At 38.2% G+C, this 22,912-nt stretch overlaps 1 protein-coding gene across 1 annotated transcript; it reads left to right on the top strand.

Moving 5' to 3' along the window:
- The first annotated feature begins 5,388 nt into the window (after positions 1 to 5,388).
- On the top strand, positions 5,389 to 9,735 carry LOC135583312 (multiple organellar RNA editing factor 8, chloroplastic/mitochondrial-like). The gene is made up of 4 exons (XM_065152785.1): positions 5,389 to 5,822; positions 6,662 to 6,759; positions 6,843 to 6,908; positions 8,556 to 9,735. The coding sequence occupies exons 1-4, from the start codon at positions 5,449 to 5,451 to the stop codon at positions 9,422 to 9,424; spliced, it is 1,407 nt and encodes a 468-aa protein (XP_065008857.1). The 5' UTR covers positions 5,389 to 5,448; the 3' UTR covers positions 9,425 to 9,735.
- Positions 9,736 to 22,912: the final 13,177 nt, after the last annotated feature.

Genomic DNA, 22,912 nt, shown 5'->3' with positions numbered 1-22,912 from the left:
GGTGGCACCTCTTCACTATTCCAGCTCACTTGGTTTGGCTCCAAACTTGGTCCAAACCAGTCCGAACTTGGGCCTAATTGGCCCCTACTTGGGTTATAGGATTAACACCTAATCCTAACCCTAATTAACGTGCTAACTATGAATTTAAAGACATTTTCTAAGCTTTTACAAAGTCCGCAAGTCAAGACTTCTTCTAGCGAGCTTCCGGCAAACTTCCGGCGGTCTTCCGATGAACTCTCGGAAACCATTCTGCGGACTCCCGGCAAGCTCCTAGACTTCACGATTTGTTCTTAGCGAGTTCCAACGAGCTTCTTCGGCAAGCTCCGATCTTTCTCGGCGAGCTCCGCGAACTCCCAACGAATCTTCGGACTTCCGTCGAACTCTCGAACTCGCAACAAATCCTTCGCGCTTGACTCCGACACTTTGTTTCGCTTTATGTCTTCATCGTTATCATAGTTAATCCTGCACAACAAAACAAAACTTCGATCGAGACAATTAATCCTAAGCAATTAACCAAGTTGTCCGACATGTCATTGGTCCCTCGACGCTTCGTCCGATTCTTCGGCGCATCGTCCTCTCCTGCAGCCTATTGCCCAATCGGCCAGTTGACTCCGCAACTCCGATATCCTTGGCACAATACCCGCTCTTCTTGGCCCGATGCCCGAGTTCACGGCCCGAAGCCTTCTGTCGATACGTCGACCGATCCACCGGCCCGACGTCCAATCTTCTGACATGTTCCTTCGGCACAACATGATTTTCCTGCTTTAATTGTCTCATCCTGATCGAAGCATCCTGCGTCACTCAAAACGCAGATTAAATCATAAACATATATCAAGTAGTTTCATCATCAAAATACGAGATTCAACACATTGATCTCATGAATAAGGTGTTCCACCCTTATCTTGATAAATTTGTAATTGTATTCATTGATGATATCTTGATCTACTCCAAAAGCATAGTAAAGCATGAACACAATCTTAAGACAGTTCTGGAAGTCCTAAGGTAAGAGAAACTATATGCCAAATTAAGCAAGTATAATTTCTAACTCAATGAAGTTATGTTTCTCGGTCATGTAATTTCGAGTGTTAGTATATTTGTTGACCCTCACAAGATTGAAGCTATGATAAAATGGAAGCAACCTTCTAATGTTTCGGAGATTAGAAGTTTCTTGGGTTTGGCCGGATACTATAAAATATTCGTATAAGGCTTTTCAAAAATAACAGCACCATTGACCAAGTTGACACAAAAGAATATAAAGTTCATGTGAGATGATAAATGTCAATAAAGTTTTCAAGAATTGAAGAAAAAATTAACCAGCACTCCTATCTTGGTGATTCCTTCAGGAGGAGAAGGGTTTGTAGTGTATAGCGACGCCTCACTACAAAGGCTCAGTTGTGTTCTGATGTAAAACGAAAGGGTAGTTGCTTATGCATCTAGGCAATTAAAGCCTCGTGAAAAGAACTATCCTACTCATGACTTAGAGCTAGTAGCTATCATTTTTGCACTGAAAATTTGGAGGCATTATCTCTATGGATAGACTTTTAAAATCTTCATAGATCATAAGAGTCTCAAATATATTTTCACACAGAAATATTTAAATATGAGACAAAGAAGATGGTTGAATTTTCTAAAGGATTATGATTTTAATATCAACTACCATCCTGGGAAGGCTAATGTTATTACTGATGCCTTAAGTAGAAATACTTATAGTCTTGTAGCCTATATGAATATTTAAAGGAATTCTATGATGACAGAGTTGGCAGACTTAAAACTTAAACTTTTATCAGAGATAAATAAAAGTTTTCTTGTGTGTTTGATAGTATAATCATATTTGGTAGAAAAGGTTAAAGAACGTCAAAAGGAAGATATATATCTTCAAATGATAGTTAAGGAGATAACTCAAGGATCTATACTTGAATTCCTCTAAGCTGAAGATAGTTCTGTTACATTCCATAACCGACTTTGTGTTTATAAAAGCCATATAGTAAAGATGCAATTATTGGAGGAGGCACATATATCAAAATTTAATATCCATCCCGGGACTACTAAGATGTATCGAGATTTATGCTAAAACTACTAGTAGCGTGGTATGAAGAGAGATATAGTAGAGTTTGTTACTAAATATCTGATATGCCAATAGGTGAAGGTAGAACATCGAGTACCTATGGGAAAATTATAAAGGATTTGGATTCCTGAATGGAAGTGGGAGCAAGTCATTATGAATTTTGTGATAAGATTACCCAAAACTACGAAAGAATATGATGAAATTTGGATAGTAGTAGACAGACTTACTAAATCTGCTCACTTCCTCTCTATTAATAAGAAGTATTCATTGGATAAACCAACAAGCCTATATATTAAGGAAATTATTCGATATCATGGGGTGCTAGTTAGCATTATCTCAGATAGAGATCCAAGGTTCACCTCTAAGTTTTGAGGAAGTCTACAAAAATCTTTGGGCATACAGTTAAAGTTTAGTACAACTTTTCACCCCCAAACTTATGGCCAATCTAAAAGGACAATACAAACTTTTGAAGATCTCTTAAGAGCATGTGCTTTGGACTTTAGTGGAAGTTGGGATATGCACTTATACTCTAATATACAAATGACTCCATTTGAAGCTCTTTATGGAAGAAAGTGCAAATCACCTGTATATTGGATGAGGTAGGAGAACAGAAACTTTTGGGGCCTCAATTAATTCAAAAAGATGATAATGTTTGAATTATAGGCCAAAGATTATTAACAGCTCAAAGTCTTCAAAAAAGTTATGCAAATCGAAGGTAAAGAGATCTAGAATTCGAAGTTGGTGAGCACGTCTTCTTAAAGTGTCACCAATGAATGAAGTTATGAGATTTGGTCAAAAGGGAAAGTTAGCCTCAAGATTCATTGAGTCATTTGAGATCTTACAAAAGGTCGAGCCTATGGCGTTCAGATTGGCATTGCCCTTGGCTTTAGCTAACGTCCATAATGTATTTCACATATCTATGCTTCAAAGATATATCAGAAATCCATCACATGTCATATCTTACCAACCTCTATAATTAAGAGATGATACCACTTTTAAAGAACAATCAACCTAGATCTTGGAAAGGAAAGAACATGTTCTAAGAAATAAAATTATACTTTTGGTAAATATTTGTTGGTAACACCATTCAGTCCAAGAGGCAACATGGGAAAGAAAAGAAGATATGCGAGAGCAATATCCTCATTTATTCTATTAAAGTGAACTAAATTTGAGAACCAAATTTCCTATAGGAGGGAAGAAATGTAATCAAATCAAATAGTTAAGTTAGGAATTAATTTTTTCCTTACTTACCATTATACTTTAGAAAATCTTAATCTATTTCCTTATTTGCTATTACGAATTAAGAAATAACTATTAAGCATTCCAAATAGGATGATATTATATTTGTTAGTATATTAAATAGAAATAATTCATATTAAATAAATATAAAAATCAAAATAAATTTCTTTTAATAGAGGCTCACCTCCTCCTATTTAAGGGGAGGGAATTCTCTTCTTCGTTCCTCACTTAGCCGAGCATAGTAGCGGGAGGAACGAGGGGTTATACCCTGTTGACGAGAGGTAGGTTTTTCTATCTTTCTTGAAAATAAAAGTTTTAGTTTTTATTATGATTATTTAAATGTTGAAAATTTTATAGTTTAAAAAATATTTATCAATTCTGTAAATGTCAAAAATTTTATTATTGTATTAATAACTATCAGTTGAAAATTTTATAATATTCTTTGATCCCTACTTGAGGTTTTTATTTTTAGATCTAAACATGTTAAAAATTTATATGTTTTATATATTAAATATACGATATTTCCTAGCATTACAACTTATCTTTAATATTATCTGGATTAAAATTTTTATTAGATTAAAATATATTATCTAAAATTTTTGATATTATAAAAGATTTAAAATTTATTTGACTAGAATATGTTGAAATTATACATGTGTTGAAAGTATGATTTATAATTCTTATTAAATTTAAAAGGTTATTTCCTTATATTAAAGCTTATTTCTTAATCTTATCTTTTAATGTGTTATTATCTTTTTTTTATATATAATTGTAAATATATGTTATGGTATGAAATTGGATATGAATTGGATTGAAATCGTTCACAGGCCATGCCCAACCCATAGGTCAGGCCACAACCCACTAGCTAGGCCCAATCAACATATCAAGCCCAGCCCGTAGGTCAGGCCTAACCCACGAGTCAAGCTCTGGCCCGTAGGCTAACCTAGCTCAACCATCATAGGCGATCACATGCGATGCACATGATCAATCCATGGGCCAAGATTGGGCTAGCCTAGTTTGATCAATTCAGCAAAGTTGATTTTATATGGATTTGAGGTTCATCGTTTAGATCTTAATTGAATTGACTTTTGTTTAAGTCAATTGGATTATTCTAATCATTATTCTTGTTGATCGAGGATTATTGAGAGATTGATGTCCTATATGTTTATGATTTGATCAACTTAAAAAAATTATTAAATATTTATAATTTAAAAATAATTATTAATTTTTTACTATTTCTTTTAGATCAAGTTTATGATATCGATATTATTGTTATTATATAATACATATGATTGGTTGGAAGTATAACATGCAAAATAACTATGGGCTCATCATAGTGTAAAGCCACTAATGGATATAGTCTGACAAATCATACATCAAACATATTCCCTCATAATATTTTATTATATTATTTTTTAAATATATATATAAATAAATAATCATGATTATTTATGTATTTCTATTAAGGTTAGGTAAGATGATTTTCTTTAGGGTTTAATGGGTCGCTAAACATGATGTTAGATAATTCTCCACTTGATTGTTATTGGAAGTGCGATATGAATTCTCTCTTTCGTTATTAAATTATTAAGAAAAATATATCTCATAAAATATATTTCTCCATCCGTTGTTAAAAGAATAAACTATCATGTACACTTTTATTGTTTAACTATTGTGTATGCACATTGCATATAATTGATACATGATTTTATTTATTATATAAAAATTATTATTATTTTTAATATAAATTTTATAATAAATTAATATATTATTATTTTATATTAAATTATTAATATATATATATATATATATTATAAATATTAAAATTACTTTTATAAATTTTTTTTTGAAGTACCTAGTGTGATTGCTGGATATATTGTTGACATCTTCGGACCTCCTGCATTCTCCTGCCATGGCATGATTCTGAAAAATCTACTTTTCAGGTACTATATAGTAATTGCATTTAATTACATTGGCAAAACATGTCACATTTACTGGGCTGCAACCCCGTCGGGAAAGGGGTTACAAACTCATGCGCATAACACGTGACCACTGTCCATCTAAAACCCTTGCTGGTCAGTACTCTTCGCCCTCCCATTCCGTTCGCAGCCGATATTTTTAGGGTTTTACCTCACACCCTCTTAACGATGACGCGGCGAATACTGATCGCTAAGCTCCACACCCTCTGCCGGTCCTCGCGGGCTCTCTCGCTCCCCCGCGCTTGCCCTTCCCCTCTTCTCCGCTTCCGTCCCCTCGTCGCCGTCGCCACTGAATACCCCCTGCTCCGCCTCAACTCAGTCGCCGACGCCTCAGGGACCAGATGCTTCTCCACCCGGCCGACGACGTCTTCACTCAACGATCCGTCACCGAACTGGAGCAACCGCCCTCCCAAGGAGACCATCCTACTCGACGGCTGTGACTTCGAGCACTGGCTTGTCGTCATGGAGCCCGCCGATCCCTCCCTCACTCGCGACGAGATCATCGATAGCTACATCAAGACCCTGTCCCAGGTTCTTGGAAGGTGATCTTTTCTTTTCTTTCCCCCTTCCCCTCCTTTTCTCTCCCTCCTTTCTTCTATCTTATTTTGTATAAAATATTTATATCAAGACCCTTCTACATCCTCTCTCCTCTATCAAATTATTGAGTAATTATTTGCGATCTTCCCTTTTTTTTTTGCAAAGAAAATATATCATATAAGGTTTCAAACCCTCAACCTTTGATAAGAAGATTTTGTACACCGCTATTTTACCAATATTTAAGGTATACACATAATAAAAATATATCAGATGAGGTTTTGAACCCTCAACTCTTGTTTATTTGTTGCTAGGTTGCAACAAAAATTCAAGGTTGTTTAGATTAATATATGGAGGTGGTTTATGTAGAATGTTGTCTGTATTTTTAAACATGTGTCTGTCTCAAGGGCCGGATTTTAGCTTTATTTTCTGCCGCTGATTACATAGTGTCATATATGATTTATGGATATTCTTTCACGTGAGCTCTATAGTTTCTTGTCTTCTTGTTATCCTTAGTCTTGTCTCCTTCAAATGTGAACTATTTCATCTGTTACTGTTCTGTGTCAAATTTAGGATGTGTAAGCTGATTTTACAAATGAAGTAGATGAAGCTCCATAAACTATTAAAGCTACAATACTTTTCTTTGATCTAACTTTTTGCAAATATCCATTTAGGTCTTCCGATGTTTTATGTCTTGTATGTTCTCTTGACAATTTATGCATCGTGCACCTGTTAGGTTCATTGTGAAAGGCATTGATTTAGTATTTGTTGTCGTGCATTGTAATCTCCTTTACATTTGATGACTTTTGTCTCATCTCTTTGCCCTTCAATTAATATTATGTTACAGTGAAGAAGAAGCGAGGATGTCAATTTATTCGGTGTCGACAAAGCATTACTTTGCTTTTGGGTGCAAAGTATCTGAAGAGATCTCATATAAGATCAAGCGTATGTTTGTTTTACTTAGTTCTTATTTTATACTTCCGTAAATATGTTTGTTCTTTCCTTTAAATTTTCCATGTATAATGCAGCTTTGCCGAAGGTCCGTTGGGTCCTGCCTGACTCATATTTAGATGTGAAGAACAAAGATTATGGAGGTAAATACCAGAAGAAAACTTATATGCTTTTCCCCTTTTTGCATCCTTTTCTTCTCTATAAATAACATAAAGATAAAAAAACAGTATATCGTGCTTATACACTGTTAACATGTGGTCTCTCAGGTTGTTACCATTATGATTGGTTAATTCCTTCTCATATTTCTTTTGTTTATTCTACAATAAAATGCATCGTTTTACTGGCTTTGCTTTGGTTATTGCCTTCTATAGCTTCCCCGTTCTTGTATCTCATAGCTGTAATAAAATATGATTATCACATTTAGTCATAGATGAGCATATAAAACACACAATAGTAATGAGGAGGTTACCCAGTTGGAGATTGTCAGAGCAGTTTTTTCAATATACAATGCACAATTTCATTCAAAAGGTTTACAAGATTTGCATTGGTCCATGGTAAATCTAACAAGCTAAGCTACCTTAACAAGCATTTCATTAAAGAAGTGTAATTTCATGGCCGTTAAGAGGATTGCTATCATAAGATTTTACTATGGTCTCTTTCATGATTGTATTATGTCAAATGAGTTTTGGTCAAATGTAAGCGGACATGGTTGTTACTGCATATTGCTTATGGTTGTTTACTCTGAATATATATGTACAGTGAAGCATCTTTTACTGGAGTTTAGGATTGCTTCAGTAATTTCTTTATCACTAACAAATTTTTTCTTGATCTTCTCTGAACATTTTCAATCTATAATTTGTAAGCTGTTAACGTTTGTTGAACCTAGTTGATTGATAATTGTTTGAAATAACAAGTGACAAGATGGGTCAAAAAATTTACAAATACATCTATAGAGAGGTAATTGATCCAACTCAAAATTTCTACCACATCGTATATGATAAAATTTTGAATATAGAACATGAATTGAATATTCTCTTTATAAGCAGCTCATTTCATTAATTAAAGTAGGTATATATGATCAACATGGGAAAAGAAACATGTTTATGTATGAGTATGTTTTGTTCTATAAGCTGGCGTAACTGCATCCACCAATTGCATTTTGTGGTCAAGCACACATCAGTGTATGATGGTGCTGGAGAAATCTATGCTGGCTTGACTGATGGTTTTTCTCCACGATGTTGCATAGGATGGAGTTTAGATTTCATTTAATAGGCTTTATTATGAGATCAGTTAGTGAAAATACAAGACAACATTGTATCTGCAGCATTAATTTTCCCTTCTATATGTCAATATAATTTTTACTTTTATATGTATGTAGTAGGTAATGTTGCTCATATTCTTTGGTTTTAAAATTATGTGCTGCTTCAGTTGCTGCTTTTGTTCCATTAGGTTTTGCTGTACTAGGACTGAATTAGTTTCTGCACATAGATGAAAATAACATATTGTTGAGTTTGTTGAAATAGTGCTAGCTACTTGCATCAACTTTTAGCAAGATGCTAATTGAGATTCTTAGTACACTTTAGATTGTTAATATTGTACTTTATTTGGTTATTTGTCATCCCTGACTGCTTTTGAGTGTTGAATATTGCTGCTTACAGCATGAACAGAGGATGATAACTTGACTTGATTGCTTCTGTATGGGCCTTTTTCTTTCCTTAGTTGGTACTTCTCAATTTGCAAATTCTGAAGCTGAGTTCACCATAAGATAAACCATATTGATCTTTTTTCAGGAGAACCATTCATAGATGGTACAGCTGTTCCCTATGACCCTAAATACCATGAAGAGTGGGTGAGGAATAATGCACGTGCACAAGAGAGGTCGAGGCGGAACGATAGGCCTCGCAATTTTGATCGATCACGGAACTTTGAGAGGAGAAGGGAAAACATGCAGCACTTCCAGAATAGAGAAGCACCACCAATGCAAAACCAGCAGGAGTTCCAGAATCGTGATGCACAGAATGCAATGCCACAAAATGCCCAGAGTCCTATGCCTTCTAGAGATGTTCCTCCAACACCTAATCGTGATCCCCATACCATGCCACCACCTAACTACATGCCAAATGCTGGAAGTAGCTATGGAGGGGGCGGACAAGGCTATCAAGGAGGCCCTGGTTATCAAGGGGGTGGTCAAGGGTACCAGGGCAGCTATCCTGGAGGCAATATGCCAAGTGGTCCTGGTTATCAAGGTGGCCGCCCTGGTTACCAGGGAGATTCCCGTGGTTATCAAGGAGGCGGCACTGCTGGTGGAAATGCAGGAGGCATTATGCCAGGTGGTTCAGTCTATCAAGGAGGCAGCCCCGGTGGTTATCAGGGAGGTGGCCCAGGTTATCAAGGAGGCAGCCCTGGTGGTTATCAGGGAGGTGGCCCAGGTTATCAAGGAGGCAGCCCTGCAGGTTATCAGGGAGGTGGCTCTGCATATCAAGGAGGTAGCCCGCGTTATCAGGGAAGCAGTCCACCTTATCAAGGTGGCTTATCTGGTAATCAATCTGAAAACTCTAGTTATGAAGGAAGCAGCCCCAACTATCAGCAGGGTGGTGGACCTGGGTACCAACGTGGGGCTCCTTATCAAGGAAGAGACATGCCTGGAAGAGATCAATAAGCGGCATTCTACGTATCGTGTGCAGAATTGGTATAAAATGCTAGAGTTTCTTCTGTTACAATGACATGCGGGTTGACTCTCTTAGGGACTGAAATTTTACCTTCGTCTGCACTGTTTATTGTTTCAAGGACATCTTTTAGCTTCTGGAACATAATATCTAAGAATATATCAGATTTAGAATTGTGATCCAGTGGTTGCATCTAGTTGGAACTGCTACGAACAGTATTTCTCATAATTACTCGCGTAGTGCTTTTTTGAATATTTTGCTTCATCGGCAGTATTTATTTATCAATGAATTTGGCTGTTTTATCCATGATGCCCCTATTTGTTCTTTAATGATCGACTTTCATGTGGTTGTTATCATTCTTTAAATGCATCACTGTAATCATCCGCTCGGGAAGAGGAGAGAAATCATTGATTAATAATTAAAGAATAAATTTTTAAATCAAGATAAATAATTAAAGAATAAATTTCAAAATAAAGAAAAAAATAGATGTAACTCCTCCTGTATATTCTCTCACGTCTTACTCTCCCATTAAAACATACAACAGGTATATATGGATTTTTTATAAAACAATTAAATCTATTTATGGTCGGTTTTAATTTTAAATCGTCGACCAATCAAGTAGGGTCTCCACCTCGTTGCTGCGCGCACAATGACGAGCATCTCCTTATCATATATTGACTTATTTTGATTGGAGGGAGATAATGTCTTGCTAGTGTATGCGAGTGGTCGACCATCTTGCATGAGAATGGCTCCAATTCCGACTCCAGATGCGTCAGCCTCAATAATGAAGGGTTGGTTGAAATCTGGTAGTGTTAGCACCGGTGTCGTCGTCATGGCTGCCTTAAGTTTGTCGAAGGAAGCAGAGGCTCTATCCAACCATTGGAAGACATCTTTTTCCAGTAAGGAAGTGGTGCATTGATCTTTCCATAGTTTTTCATGAACTTACGGTAGTAGCCTGTTAAACTTAGAAAGCCATGTAGCAATTTTATATTTCTCGGGGTCGGCCAGTTTTGCATTGCTCCAATTTTAAAGGGGTCCACTGCCACACCTTCCTCTGATATGATATGGCCAAGATATTCCACCTTCTATTGAAGAAAGCAAAAATTCGTAGTGGTTGTTATGTGTTCAAAAGGTGGTTTTCGGTATGTCTTCTTCGCACGCTCGTATTTGATGATACCCGGATTAAAGGTCCAGCTTTGTAAAGATTTGTACTCCCTTTCATTTAGCAATTCATCTACAATTGGAATAAGGTATTTGTCCTTGATGGTTATGCCATTGAGAGCTCGGTAATCAACATATATTTGCCTTGTTCCGTCCTTCTTGCGTACAAGTAGCACCGGTGAAGAGTAGAGGTTGCAACTTGGCCGAATAACTCCTGTTTCGAGCATCTCTTTTACAATCCTTTCTATTTCATCCTTCTGGAGATGTGGATACTAATATGGCTGAGCATTTGCTGAAGATTTGCCTGGAAGGATCGTTATACAATGATCATGCCGACGGGTAAGAGGTAGGTTACGCGGTTCGTCAAATATATTTGAAAATTCAGCAAGCAAAGGAAGTAGATTTGGATCTTCAAATTCTGTTGGCTCTCCCTTAGTTTGCTACTCAAGTTGTACCAAAAAGCCGCTGCATGCTTTATGTAAAACCTTCTCCATTTGTTGTATGCAAATCGTTGTTATGTCGCCCCCACGTTCCTCGTGCAATGTCACCTGTTTCTCCTTACTGTAAAATTTTATAATTAGTTTCATAAAATTTCAGGAAATATCACCTAATGTCGTCAACCATTTAATTCTGAGCATGGCCTCATGATTGTTAAGAGGGAGAAGGAAGAAATATGTAATTATCTCTTGATCCTGTAGCAATAGTTTCTTCTGCGGGCGCCTACGATCACAATTCAAAATCCGTCCGTCAGTGACCTTAACATCAAACCTGTAGTGATTCTCGATAGGTAATACTATCCAAACAACAAGCTTACTATTTAGGAAGTTAGTAGTGCTGCCCGTGTCGATGAGAACAGTGATCGGTTGTTGTTTGAGAAGGTCTCCAACTTTCATCGTTTGCGGGTTTGAGTAGCCGGCTAGTGTGTGTACTGTAACGTCAGTCGGTTGTAGCTCTTCTTCCGCATCTTCTTTATATTCAAGGTTCTCTTTTGAATGTTCAATGACCTATTCTTCTATTGGTTCAATCATAAGAAGTCTCCCTTTCATCGTTTGCGGGTTTGAGTAGCTAACTAGTGTGTGTACTGTAACGTCAGTCGGTTGTGGCTCTTCTTCTGCATCTTCTTCGTTATGTTTAAGGCTCTCTTTTGAATGCTTAATGACCTCTTCTTCTACTGGTTCAATCAAAAGAAGTCTCCCTTTTCTACAGCAATGCTTGTAACTCCACGGCTCGTCGTAATGCCAACATAACCGCTTCGTAGATTGCTCTTGAAGCTCTTCTCTTGTCAACTTCTTTGGTACCATGATTCAATCTTCATGATTGAGGGCTTCAGTATTTCTAGTTGAGGAGAAACTCTAGTCCTCCAAGCTTCATGATTCAATCGCTCCTCTTGATGTCGTGCGAAAGAGATGGCTGCCATAAGCGTGTACGGTTGTCGTGCTTTAACTTCTCCCCAGATCTTTGGCTTCAAGCCCTCAATGAAGGTCGTCAATAGCTGTTTTTGAGACCAATCATGAGTTTGATTAGATAACCTTTCAAACCTGGTTTGGTACTCCTGAATGGTAGAGATCAATATTCTCGTAATCGGTTGGTCTGAAGCGGATCAACAATCCTTCTTTGAATTGTCACCAGACTCCATAAGTGTGTTCAAACCAGTCAAACCACTCTATGAAATCCCCTTCAAGATGTATAGTTGTAATTTTCACCATAGATGCATCCGCGGTTTTGTGGTACCAAAAATATCACTCCGCATGCGAAATCCAACCAATCGAGTCTCCTTCTTCCCATCTAGGGAAGTCCACCCTCATGCGTGGATAGTTGGGATTGATCAGAGAACCTCCCCTCTTTTGGAAGTCATCTCTTCGGGCTTGGTGCGATTGGGCAGAGCTCTATCCTTGATGTGATTTCTTTGGGCTTAGTGGTCGGCCCAATCTGAGTTCAGTAAAGAGTGTCTGAATCGTATCCTCCATTCGTGCCTCAAAAGCTTCGAATTTAGCATTGATTGCCTCCTCAGATGCCATAGTATATGCCTCCAAATCTGTGATGTTATGATCTCTCTTTTGTTGTCGTGTTAAAGGCATGTATAGGTTTAGAGATGTGATGGTCGAAAGGGTTGGTGGATTGGTAGATGTAGGCTGCGGTTTAGGCTTGTTTTGTGGTTGTTTTGGGTGTAGTTTGAGGGTGTGGTTTAGTGGAGTTTAAGGGCTGTGGATGAAAGTTTTGGATTTGTGGTAGATGGTAGCAAAGGTTTGATAGAAATAAGTAGAAGTTGCAGCAAGTATGTGCTGGCTTGTAAGAGTAGAATTGTCGTCGAAGAAACAACGATTTCTCGACGTAATTTCCACCAAAAACTTGAGAGAATTGAGGAGGAAATTGATAGAAAAATCACAGTTTATATGATAGCAAGGATGTCTAATTTAATCAAGAAAATTTCGGTAGTATAACAGCAAGGAAATTGGTGCAAGTTGCGATTACAGAATTCTCGTCGAAAAATTTCAACGGTTTACGATGAAAATTTGCAGAAACACAAAATCATTTTTAGAGATGAATTTCTCAATAGATCAATTTTAGATGGAAGCCAAGATGATCTATAAAGTATATAAGAAATTTCATTAAAAAAAGATTACAAATAGATGGGTTAAGGCAACAATATGCGACTGAAATTTTCTGCAGCATAGATTTTCAAGTGTAGCAGATTGGACATAAAAGATCAGTAGTTTATATTGAGAATTTTTCGATGAAACCAAAGGGAAATCCACTATTAGGAAGTGTCAAAGATGGTATAAAAATTTCGTAGAAATTTGGATAGAAAAAGCATAGTAGCAAGATCAAACAGATGGTGCTATGCGGCTGGAATTCTGCAATGTATCTTTCATCATAGAGATGAAAACTTTGTGACGAAAAGTTTATGCAGCAATATAGGAACAATTTTTTTTTTTGAATTTTCGAATAAGGATAACTAAATTGCAGCAGCAGTAAGGTAGGAAACCAGAACCTGTTGCAATTCACAAGGAGATCAAAGGATGATCCGCGGTGGTGGAGATGATGGCGGAATTCGGCGATGATCTTTTAAGCAATTGTGGGAATTGCTTTGGATGGTTGTGGAGGGTTGATAGATGGCTGTGGAAGGGTAGCGAGACGCCAAGAACGCTGCTCTGATACCAGGTGTTAGAACCCTTGTAGATTCTAAACTTGAGGTTGATCTCTTTAGAGGATCGGTCTCCTTGGAACTCTATAGGGGTTCCTCCCTCCAAGTTGCTGCTCAAAGACTACAGAAAAGATTCATCTATTGCTTATCAAAAGAGGAGGAATACATAACTATTTATAGGGCTTCTAAACCCTAACTCCTAATAGGACTCCTACTCAAGACTCCTATTCCTTTACAACTCCTTATTCTTCTCTAAGAAACAACCGCCTAACCCTAGCCGGCCTCTTCACCTCTTTAATAGGGGTCGGCTTAGGTAGGTTTTACATGAATGTTCCTCTCAATTATGACTCTCCTAGCTAGAGTCCTAGCATATTGGTTATATAAGATTTGTGAAGAATAAGATACTTGATCATATTTGTGAGATAGTTGATTATATTATTGATTTCACTAACTCTATTATGATATTGTTGTGATTCTTTATGTTGTGGCTTAGGAAAGGGCACGGCTTGGTTCAGTCATGATTGTGTAAGGTCATCCGCAAGGTTACTCCGAAAGAAGGCTTCAAGGAGGAAGAGCGAAGAGTCATAATTATCATCTCTTAAGGTGCTCTCTCAATGAATTCACGAGAGGCTTCTAGTCCCGAGTCCCTACACAACAAGCCAACACTGGAGGGGGTGTTCCAGCTTGACCTCTCCAAAGCTTAAGTCAAATTTTTGTTGATAGTGAATCCTGTCCCTTGGCATATGCTTGGGGGTGATTTTTATACCTTCCGTGGGGAACCGACTCCCCTTGTGCACGCTGGCATTCGCCAACATTTCTAGCTAGCAATTTATTTGTTCTAGGGCCATCCTCTTGAGCTCATGCCTTGTGGGGTTGTATTCTTGTTGGCTAGTTTTGCTTGATTTTAGTTGGTGTGGATTTGTAGTATGTTAGGAGGCTAGTTTTGCTTGATTTTAGTTGGTGTGGATTTGTAGTATGTTAGGATCGAGTCGACACTAAGAGGGGGGGGGGGGCGGGGGGGGTGAATTAGTGCAGAGGATAAAATGGTTGGTTTTGAAAAGTCTTCGTTTCGATAATGTTAGGAACGAGTCAGTACTAAAAGGGGGGATGAATTAGTACAGTGGTAAAATCACATCAGTTAAAAAAAATAACTTCGTTTCGATTAAAATAGATTTCGGAAATATACTTAGCTTGAAAGCATGTTCATAAACTTATTGAAAGCAGTAAGCAAGTAAAGTGGTTTGTAGTTAAAGTAAATTACTCAAAAGAAAATACAAACTGAGTTTATAGTAGTTCGGTCATCGTGACCTACATCCACTCCCGATTCCTCCTCCGTTGAGGCCATTGGCATCTACTATCGGTCTTCCTTTAAAGGCGAAGACCAATCACCTTTTTCAGCTCTTTCTTCTTTTACCGGGTTTAGGAGATAACTCTTACACCCTCACTTACTCCTCTCTCAAACTATTCTAACACTTAGACTTTTGAGAGTAGTTCACACAAGATTACAACAGCATTTCTTTCTTTTTCACTCTCAATACTTGTGTAGTTTAATCAGGGATGAGAGGGGTATTTATAGGTCTCAAGTTGATTCAAACTTGGAGCTTAAAAATGTCTCATCCCCAGTTGGGGTCTTGGCGGTACCACCGCCTGTGCTGGGCGGTACCACCGCCTGCAGCATTGACACTGGGCGGAATCACCGCTTGACACAGTCTCAGAGACTGTGCCACGACGGTGCCACCAATTGGGTCACTATTTGGGCCTTTCATTGGGCCCAATACAGTTCATACATGGGCCCAAATGGCCCATAATTCGGTTGGCCCAATTTCAATCCCAATTATATACTAACTATGAAATCTAAGACATTTACTAAGCTAAACAAGTCCGTAAGTCTAGGCTTCTTTCGGCGAGCTTTCGGTGATCTTCCAGCGAACTTCCGACGATCTCTCGGCAATGTTCCAACGGACTCCCGGCAAGCTCCTGGACTTTACGATGATCTTCTTGGTGAGTTCCGACGAGCTTCTTTGGCAAGCTCCTGGACTTCTAGGTCAATTTGGATATAACTTCCGACGAACATCCGAACTTCTGATGAACTCTCGAACTCCCAACGAAATCACGTTCTTGATTCCGAGACTTCATTTTACTTTATGCCTTGATATCGTAGTTAATCCTGTACAATAAAAATATATTTTGATCTAAACAATTAATACTAAGCTAATCAGATGTTGTCCGGCATGTCATTGGTTCATCGACACTTCGTCCGATTCTTCGGCGCATCGTCCTCTCTTGCGGCCTATTACCCAATCGACTAGTTGACCTCTGCAAGTCTTATTTTCTTGGTGCAATATCCGCTCTTCTTGGCCCGATGCCTGAACTCATGGCCCAAAGCCTTCTATCGATATGTCGACCGATCCTTCGGCACGACGTCCAATCTTCTGACATGTTTTTCTCTGGCCCAACTGTTAGGATCAAGAGCACTAAGAGGGGGGGGGGGGGGGGTGAATTAGTGCAGCGAAAAACTTTCGATGATTTAAAATGACGTTCGTACGATAAAAATGATTTCGGTAAGAAAGCCGATTCGGAAATCACTTTAACTTGTGATCAAGCGAGATGCAGTTAAAGTAAAGATATAGAGGCAGTTTGTATTTAAGATAGAGAACATAATGTAATTGCAAACCGAAATACGACGTTCGTACGATAAAAGCGATTTTGGTATGAAAGCCGATTCGAAAGTTGCTTTAACTTAGATTAGGCGAAGTGCAGTTAAAGTAAAGCTATGGAGGCAGTTTGTAGTTAAGATAGAGAACAGAAAGTAAATGCAAACCGAGATTTAGAGTGGTTCGGTCAATCTTGACATACATCCACTTTTGGCTTCCTCTTCCGATGAGGCCACCGACGTCCACTAGAGGCCTTCCTTCAATAGGCGAAGGCCAACCACCCTTTTACAGTTTCACTCCTTTTGACGGGCTTAGGAGACAACGCTTACAAACTTTTCTCTCCTCTCTTGAAAGATCAAAACTTGGAAGAAAAGAGGGAGGAGAACTTCTAGCCTTTATAACACTTTTGAGCTCTAAAAATCATAGAGTAAGATTGGATTTTCGGTGCCCTTTCATTGCTGAAAGGGTGGGGTATTTATAGGCCCCAATCCAGTTTGAATTCCAAGCTCAAAAGTATCATTTCTCGGAATTCTGGGGTCTGGTGGTTCCACCGCCTGACTAGGGCGGTTGCACCGCTTGGCAGAGCTCGAAGACTGAGCCTCTGGGTGGTGCCACCTCTTGTCAGGGGCGGTTGCACCTCCTGGCAGAGCTCGGAGACCGAGCTCAGGTGGTGGCACCGCTTGACTGGGTTGGTTCAACCGCTTGGCAAAGCTCAGAGACCAAGCTCCTAGGTGGTGCCACCTCTTGTCAGGGGTAGTTGCACCTCCTGGTAGAGCTCGGAGACCGAGCTCAGGCGGTGCCACCTCCTGACTGGGGCGGTTCAACCGCCTGGCAGAGCTCGAAGATCGAGCTCCTGGGCGGTGCCACCGCCGACCCAAGCGGTGCCATCGTTGGCTAGGAAATCTGGGTCTGAATGGGCTGATCCATTCGGCCCAATCTGGGTCTATCAAGGGCCCAATTTCCCCAAGATTAAGTTAATGGGATCATCTCCGATTTCTAACTTAATCATCATGCTAACTACGATATTTCTTAAGACATTTACTGCAACTTGCTCCGGTGCATCAATCGCTTCTTCCGACGATCTTCCGACGAACATCCGACGAACCCTCGACGATGCCCCTGCGGACTTCCGGCAAACTCCTGGACTTGCGACGATCCACTTTGTGAGTTCTGACGAGCTCCTTTGTCAAGCTCTTGGACTTCTCGGATTTGTTCTCGCAGAACTTCCGACGACCGTCCGGACTTCTATCGAACTCTCGAACTCCCAACGTGATCATAGTCTTGACTCCGGTACAACTCCTGCTACATGTCTTACTTCCATCGTAGTTAATCCTGTACATGTAAAACAAAACATCGATCGAGATAATTAATCCTAAGCAATTAACTAAGTTGTCCGGCATGTCATTGGTCCCTCGACGCTTCGTTCGATTCTTCGGTGCATCGTCCTCTCCTGCGGCCTATTGCCCAATCAGCCAATTGACTCCGCAACTTCGATATCCTTGGCACAATACCCGCTCTTCTTAGCTCGATGCCCAAGTCCACGGCCCGAAGCCTGTTGAATCTCAGATTTTGATGATAAAATCAACTGATGGGTTAATTGATCTAATCCATATTATTGAGTTAAGTGTGTAGGATTAACTACGATAATCAGAAAACATAAAGCAAGAATACCGGAGTCAAGTTCGATGGACATTTAAGAGACCGAAGAATCGTCGGAGATGTTGTCGGAATTGTTAGGATCAAAAGCGACACTAAGAAGGGGGGTGAATTTGTACAGTAGAAAACTTTTATAATTTCAGAAAATATTTCGTATATTTGAAAGAAATTGATTCAAAAAGATAGTAACTTTAAAACATAAGAGAGTGTAATTGTAGTGAAAGCAAGATGAGGAGAAGAAGTATACTTTGCTATGAAATGATTTGCAGTTAAAGAAGATTGCTCAAAATGAAATGCAAACTAGATTTAGAGTGGTTCGGTCAACATGACCTACATCCACTTTCGGATTCCTCCTCTGACGAGGTCTTCGATGTCCACTAAAGGCCTTCCTTCAATAGGTGAAGACTGAACACCTCTTTACAGTATTTTCTCCTTTTCCCGGGTTTAGGAGGTGAACCCTTACAAATTTCACTCCTCTTTCATGGATGGTTACAAGGCTAAGAGATGAAGGAGGAGAACTCTAACTTTTAAAACACTTTAAGGCTCAAGAACTCAAGATTATGCCAATTGGTTTCGTTCTCTTTCATACAGAAAAGTGTGGGGTTTTTATAGGCCACAATGGCTTCAAAATTGGAGCCAAAAAGTGTCACATCCCCGGAATCCGGGGTACTGGCGGTACCACCGTCGTTACTAGGTGGTACTACCGTTGCTGATATGACCCTAGGCGGTACCACCGTTGGCAGCTCTGCTACCGACGGTACCACCGCCCAGGAATCCTGGGGCACTACTTTCCAGGTGGTGCCACTACCGGTCATGTTTTCAGGAGCTGAATTGGGTGCTCAATTCGGCCCAATTCAGCCCTATTAAGGGCCCAGTTGGCCCATAATTAAGTTAGTGGGATTACCTCCCAATCCTAACTTAATTTATGCTCTAACTACAATAATTAAGACACAATTTCTAGTGCTTCTTATTCCGCTATATCAATTGCTCTTCCGGCGAGCTTCCGACGTACTTCCGGTGAACATCCGACGAACTCTCGGTAATGTCCCTGTGGACTCCTGGCAAGCTCTTGGACTTTACGACGATCTTCTTGGCGAGTTTCGATGAGCTATTTGTTAAATCTCAGATTTTGATGATGAAACCAATTGATAAGTGTTTATGATTTAATCTTCATTTTGAGTGACGCAAGATGGTTTAATCAGGGAGAGACAATTAAAGTAGGAAGAATCATGTTGGGTTAGAGGAAAATGTGTTAGAAGGTTAGACGTCGAGCCAAAGGATCAGTCGACGTATCGACAGAAGGCTTCGGTCCATGGATTCTGGCACGGGCCAAGAAGAGAGAAATTGCACCAAGGATATTGGAGTTACAGAGTCAACTTATTGATTAGGTAATAGGCCGTAAGAGAGGACGATGCACCGAAGAATCGGACGAAGCCTCGATGGACCAATGACATGCTGGACGATATGATTCATGCTTAATAATAATTGTCTAGATCGAAGTGTATTTTTATGTGTGCATGATTAACTATGATAGCAAGACATAAAGCAAACTGAAGTCCCGGAGAAAAGAACACGATTTCATTAGAAGTTCGAGAGTTCTTTAGAAGTTTTGCCGGAACCAACCGAGAAGTCCAGGAGCTTGCCAAAGAAGCTTGTTGGAACTCGCCAAGAAGATCGTCGTGAAGTCCAGGAGCTTACCAGGAGTCCACTGGAACATTGCCGAGAGATCGTCGGAAGTTCACCGAAAGATCGCTGGAAGCTCGCCGAAAGCTTGCTAGAAGAAATTGGACTTATCTTGCTTAGATTATGTCTTAGGAATCGTAGTTAGCATATAATTGGAGTTGGGATTGGGAGGTAATCCCATCAACTTTGTTAGGGGCCAACTGGACCCAAAGATGGACTGGTTTAGGCCAAATTCAAGGCCCAATTAGGGTGCTGAAACCCTGACCGACGGTGGCATCACTTGGGGAACAGCACCCCAAGATTCCTGGGCAGTGGTACCACCCAATCTAGGCGGTGGTACCGCTAGTACCTAGGAAACCTGGGATAAGATCTTTTTAGGCTCCAAGTTTGAATCAACTTGAAGCCTATAAATACCCCTCTCATCCTTGGTTAACACACACAAGCATAGAGAATTTAAAAAGGAAAAAAACACTGTAGAAATCTCTTGTGAGAATCCTCCTCTAGCCTAAGAAAGAATAATTTGAGAGGAGTGAGTGCTTATAAAGGTTGACTCCTAAACTTGTGAAAAAGAGAAGAGGGGTGTAAGGAGGTTGATCTTCGCCTATTAAAGGAAGATCGATAATGGATGCCGGTGGCCTCGACGGAAGAGGAATTGACAAAGTGGATGTAGGTCACGACGACCAAACCGCTTTAAAATCTAGTTTGCATTTACTTCTTGCTATTTATCTTTATTGCAAATTGAATTCCTCCTTTACTACGTTTTCGTATAATTTCAAGCTAATATCTTTACGAAACCAGTTTTATCACAACGAAGTTTTTAAACCAACGTTATTTTACCGCTGTACTAATTCACCCCCCCTCTTAGTGCCAACCCTATTCCTAATAGTTCGTATCAGAGCCTCATGATTTCTCATTTGGTTTAACACCCAAGAGAAATGGCTCTTTTCGGCTTTCAAGAGGGACTTTCTCTCATTCGTCCTCCCTTTTTCAATGGGACGGACTACATTTATTGAAAAACCCGAATGACAGTTTTCTTGCTTTCGATTGATTTAAATTTATGTAATATGGTCGAAAATAGATTTCATAGGTCTTCTCTTCCAATAAACAATTGGAATGATTTGGAGAAGAATACTTTTTCTTTAAATGCTAGAGCTATGAATGCTCTATTTTGTGCCTTAGACAAAAACAAGTTTAATCAGGTTTTTTTATACGAAACGACTTTCAATATTTGGCACATTCTTGAAACCACACACGAAGGCACTAGTAGATTAAAAGTTTCAAAGAGTAATCTTTTAATACATTATTTCGAATTGTTTCATATGAAACCAAACGAAACCATTATTGACATGTACACCCGTTTTACGGATGTCGTCAATGGTTTAAAATCACTTGGTAAAAGTTTTTCAGATTTTGAACTTGTAAACAAAATTTTACGTTCTCTTTCTAAAGATTGGAATTCAAAAGAAACTATCATATAAAAGGCTAAAAACCTAAACAACCTTCCACTCGAAGAACTAATTAGGTCTTTAATGACCTATGAAATGAACAATGTGGTAAAAAAGGAACTCGAGAACCACCTTCCAAAGAACAGGAGGGATTTCAGACTAAGAATAATTGAAGACCACTCGAGCATAAGCTTAAGTGATGGTGAACTTGAACTCATCACTATGAAATTTAAAAAGTTCATTAAAAAAAAATTAAAGAACAAAAAGAACGGAACTACTTGCTATAAACACAAGAAGAAGTTGCCAAAAGACGAATCGAGCTCCTCTGAAGACAAGGAGAAAATCAACAAAAGTGAGGTGGCAAACTATGCCTTAACGGCTTTTGACAATGAGGTAAACCAAACTGCCTTAATTTATTTCAAAATTACATGATGCTTTTAATGTGTTGTTTTTAATTTAGTTAAATTATTTTTCTTAAAAATTACATGTTTAATAATATAATGAAAATACTAAAAAATTAGAATGATGCTTATCATTCTAGTAATTTTGAAAAAGATCATGAAAATTGCATGTCTTATGATAAATGAACAAAATGTTAGAATTAAATCTATTCATTAATTTCTTGTATGGTAGAAACAATAATGTGTATTATATCGATTTCCGTATTGATTTTCGATTTTGATTGAAAATGATTTATGTCTAACGAAACCATGCTAGATGTCTTAATGAAAATGTTAAGAGGCTTGATATCATGCTTAATATGAAATTGTGCATACCTTGAAAACTTGAAACCATGTTTTGATGTCATGCCCAAAGTAGTAATACATAATGATCATACTTAATAAATTTATATTTCGAAATTATGCATGATGATTTTAGTGATTTATGGACTATCGATTTTTATCATAATGAAAATGATTTTTTTTGTTTTAAAAATGATGCATGTTTTTATTTAGCATAAATGAAAAAAAGGCATGCTTATATGAAATAATGTAAGTATCATACTTGATGATTTTATATTTAAATTATGCATGATGTTTTGAAGTAATGATGATTTTTAGGTAATTTATAGTTTATTGATCTTGATGATTTCTATTATGAGATTTACTCTTTCGATTTTAAACCATGATGTATTGTTTTGATACGAAAAACTTGAGCATGTGAAATAAATCATGTGAATTGAAACAACTAAAAAGAGAAAAGCATTTTTCTTGAAAATTTATTTTTTTCTATCTTATCAATTTTTAACTAAGAGATTAATAAAGTTGTTTATATCATTTTGAAACTCTTGAAAGTAATTTTTATGATTCGATGATTTGAATTTGAACGAGCTTTATCTTGATTTTTTTTAAAATTTATAACTTGAGATTTCTTATGCATGAATCAAGATATTATATCATTTGATCTCCTAAGAATTCTTTTTATTATTTATTTAAGAGAAGATTTGTTAAAATGAATCATGGTGTCTCTTGATATTCACAATTTGTCTTCATTATTTGTGTATCTCATCACCAAAATTCTCTTGATATTTTTCATGTTATGATATGAAATTATGCATGAAAATACTCTTGATATTATTTTGATGCATACAAATGAGAAGTTATGATCATGCATGGTAGGATGTAATTTGACAAATTGATACCATCATGATGTGAAATATTTATGATTTGGAATGATGCATGCAATACTTATGCTTTTTATTATGATGATGTATGTGATGTATTACATATGATGTGA

Source organism: Musa acuminata, chromosome BXJ3-5 (assembly GCF_036884655.1).
Source record: "Musa acuminata AAA Group cultivar baxijiao chromosome BXJ3-5, Cavendish_Baxijiao_AAA, whole genome shotgun sequence".
Taxonomy (NCBI): domain Eukaryota; kingdom Viridiplantae; phylum Streptophyta; class Magnoliopsida; order Zingiberales; family Musaceae; genus Musa; species Musa acuminata.
This window is presented reverse-complemented; position numbering and strand designations above follow the sequence as displayed.